Here is a 3,583-nt window from a genome sequence, read left to right as displayed (position 1 = left end):
AAGACTCACAAAATTTATTTTACTGTTCATTATTTCTTAAACTTTTTTGTTTAAAACTAAGACATAGACTCGGTACCTGTAGCTCAGCGGCTAAGGCGCCAGCCACATATACCTGAGCTAGCAGGTTCTAATCCAACCCAGGCCTGCCAAACAACAATGACAACTACAACCAAAAAATGGCTGGGTGTTGTGGTCGGCACCTGTAGTTCCAGCTACTTGGGAGGCTGAGGCAAGAGAATCGCTTGAGCCCAAGAGTTTGAGATTATTATGAACTGGGATATCACGGCACTCTATCAGGGTGACAGCTTGAGGCTCTGTCTCAAAAAAAAAAAAGAAAGAAAAATGCCGACCAAGTGCATTGCCTAGAGTTGACTAGTCACAATTATCTGATAAATAAATAAATTAATTAAATAATTCTTAAATCATTAAGGCATACATAATGCATACTTCATACTCTTATCTCTAACCAAGTCATAAGTATTCAGAAAGAATAGGTAAATTTGTTTTAATTTTTGCTTTTTTTTTTGTCTTCTTGAACTCTTGTAAATTCTGCTACTAGTTTTGAAATAGTAAAGATAAACTTGGAGATCCTAAATTTCAAAGAGCTGGCTGGGCACGGTGGTTCACGCCTGTAATCCTAGCATTCTGGGAGGCTGAGGCGGGTGGATTCCTTGAGTTGACGAATTTGAGACCACCCTGAGCAAAATTAAGACACCTGCCTCTACTAAAAATAGAAAAACTGAGGCAAGAGAATCACTTGAGCCCAAGAGTTTGACTGTGGCGCCATGGCATACTCTACCCAGGGTGACACCTTGAGATTCTGTCTCAAAAAAAAAAAAAAAAAAACTCAAAAGAGGTTAACTACAGAGTAAATGTCACAAGCAATAATTTCCTATCTTCTTCTGCCTCTTTTAGATAAGAATACCTTTCAGATTTCTTTATCTAAGAATTCCAGACTTAAAAAACATTCTTATCCAAGGTGATAAAAAGACCTCGCCAATTCTTATCAACTACAAATTTATACTCTTGGAAGGAAGGAGGCCTACTTTTTGTTTTCTTTGCTCTGGGACCAAAAGTTAATCTTTTAGATAATTTAGACAATTTAGGTTGGGAAGGGGGTGAGGGACGAAAAATTTCCTATTGGGTACACTGGAAGCTCAGACTTTACCACTACACATTATATCCGTTAAATAAAACTCCTCTTGTAACCCCTAAATCTATTGGAATTGTTAAAAGGTAGACAATTTAGACATTTAAGCATTACAATCTTGTTATCCTAGTTTTTGCAGCAATCAAAAAGATTTACACATGTTATCCAGAAGAGAAGTCATTTAGAGATATTTAGTTTTTGTTTTCTGAGACAGTTTCATGTTGTCACCCTTAGTAGGGTGCTGCGGCATCATAGCTCACAGCAACCTCAAATGCTTGGGGTTTGGGTGATTCTCCTGACTAAACCTCCCGAGTAGCTGGGACTACAGACATCTGCAACAATGCCTGCTATTTTTAGAGACAGGGGTCTTGCTCTTGTTCAGGCTGGTCTTGAACCCGTAAGTTCAGGTGATCCACCTGCCTCAGCCTCCCAGAGTGCTAGGATTATAGGCATGAGACACCACGCCTGGGCGAGATATTTGTTTATTTATTTTTTTACTGCCAACTAGTTTATTTTTTATGGAAAAGTGTCAACATCTTACTTTATTATTAATGTAAGCACTGGATGCCAAAGAAATGAAGGAAATTTTACAACCTCCTAATTTTTCTAAGGACATGAAATTTCCATTTTATTTTATGGTTTTGTATCACAATAGTGCAAACACATTTCTCTACAACCATTCCAACATAGCTCCTTTGGAATTATTTCAGTGTTCCCTACTGGTGACTTTACCTAATACCTTGAAGCTATACAAGCAAAATTTCAAATGATTAAATAATAGATGAATAAGAACTAGTTATCAGATGTGTTAATGTCCAACAAGACACTGCCAAAATGTTTCTCCTGACACAGGAGTTATTAAGTCAGAACCTTCAGAAAACAAAGGCAGAACAAGGGTATAATAAAAGACGCTTGTGCAGCTTAAGCCTACCATAGTCCTAAGCCTGACATAAGCAAGGCAAAAGCATCTGTCCTGAAAACTAAATGGGTCTCCAGTATTTCCACTCAGTTCAACTTTCAAAGATAGAAGCCCAAGACATGTCAATATATAAATAGACCATCTTGGCTCTGGTTGCATTAATTATGCCAGAAGAGTTTAATACCCATCCAAGTCCAAAGGTGAAAGGACAGGTACACCAGTATGGTGATTGGCAGGAGCAGACTGTCAAAGCAAAGACTGGCTGTGCTAGTGCAGCCACGTGGGAAGTCTTCTTCCACAGAGGCTGAGTGGAGTTGTCCTGCTAAAGAGACCAGTGGAATAAGAACAGTCAGTGTAGGAAGAGACAGAAACATTCTTCTCCTCCACTTATTACCCACCACTGTGCTTTAAAAGGTATATGGTATTAAGAAAATGTAGTTGTGGTGGCTTTTTAAAAAATTATAACCTAGTGCTGTTTTTCTTGCTTCTTAGTTTGATGTGTCATCCTAGCTGCCTGTGGTATCATATTAGGAATTCTATCAATGATTGGATAGGCTATTCCCAGCTCTTCATTCATCGATTCGTTTGTTGATGCTTCGTATCTGAGCGGCTTCTTGGAGGGCAGGCACACCAGGAACTCCAGCAGCACCTGGTGGAAGCCACAAGGCGGCTCCTCTGCCTTTTCCCTCCTGTCTGCCGAGGGCTGCGACCCCGACGCGTGCAAGCACCTATGGGCGACCACAGACCTCTTTGGGCGTGTCCCCAGCAGGGCCAAGGTGAGTCTACGGCATGCACCGCTCAGCATTGTCTGGCAGCAGGCGGCTGTCCCTCACCTTTCTCTCCGCAAGGCGGGGGCCCAGCTTTCCGCTCCCGGATCCCAGCCGGCCAGGCCCTGCCCCCAAGTGCCTGGCCGAGATATTTAGTTTTTTTATTATTATTTTTAGAGACAGAGTCTCACCTTATTGCCCTCAGTAGAGTGCTGTGGTGTCACAGCTCACAGCAACCTCCAACTCCTGGACTCAAGCGTTTCTCCTGCCACCGCCTCCCAAGTAGCTGGGACTTGGGAGCTGCCACAACGTAGCTGCCACAACGCAGGGCTATTTTTTGGTTGTAGTTGTCATTGTTGTTTGGCAGGCCCGGGCTCCATTCGAACCCTCCAGCCCTGGTATATGTGGCTGGCGCCTTAGCCACTTGAGCCACAGGCGCCACCCAACTTTGAACACTTCTTGAAATTACAGAAGTCGGCTCGGCTCCTATAGCTCAACCGGCTAAGGCGCCAGCCACGTACACCTAAGGTGGTGGGTTCGAATCCCCAGCCCGGACCCGCCAAACAACAATGACGGCTGCAACCAAAAAAAATCCGGGCGTTGTGGCGGGCGCCTGTGGTCCCAGCTACTTGGGAGGCAGAGGCAGGAGACTTGCCTTGAGCCCAGGAGTTGGAGGTTGCTGTGAGCTGTAATGCCACGACACTCTACCCAGGGGGACAGCTTGAGGCTCTGTCTCAAAAAAAAAAA

The 3,583-nt window shown here is 43.4% G+C and overlaps 2 protein-coding genes across 2 annotated transcripts; both read right to left on the bottom strand.

The window, feature by feature from the left end:
* Window positions 1-2,227: 2,227 nt before the first annotated feature.
* On the bottom strand, window positions 2,228-2,482 carry LOC100942634 (phosphatidylinositol N-acetylglucosaminyltransferase subunit Y-like). Its single transcript, XM_003796367.3, has one exon. It carries the CDS (start codon window positions 2,441-2,443, stop codon window positions 2,228-2,230), a length of 216 nt encoding a protein of 71 aa, XP_003796415.1. The 5' UTR covers window positions 2,444-2,482.
* A 53-nt stretch (window positions 2,483-2,535) lies between these two features.
* On the bottom strand, window positions 2,536-2,874 carry LOC100946749 (protein preY, mitochondrial-like). Its single transcript, XM_003796457.1, has one exon. It carries the CDS (start codon window positions 2,872-2,874, stop codon window positions 2,536-2,538), a length of 339 nt encoding a protein of 112 aa, XP_003796505.1.
* Between the last annotated feature and the right edge of the window lie 709 nt (window positions 2,875-3,583).

Source organism: Otolemur garnettii, unplaced genomic scaffold, assembly GCF_000181295.1.
Source record: "Otolemur garnettii isolate 467f Iridium unplaced genomic scaffold, OtoGar3 scaffold00104, whole genome shotgun sequence".
NCBI classification, from domain to species: Eukaryota; Metazoa; Chordata; class Mammalia; order Primates; family Galagidae; genus Otolemur; species Otolemur garnettii.
This window is presented reverse-complemented; position numbering and strand designations above follow the sequence as displayed.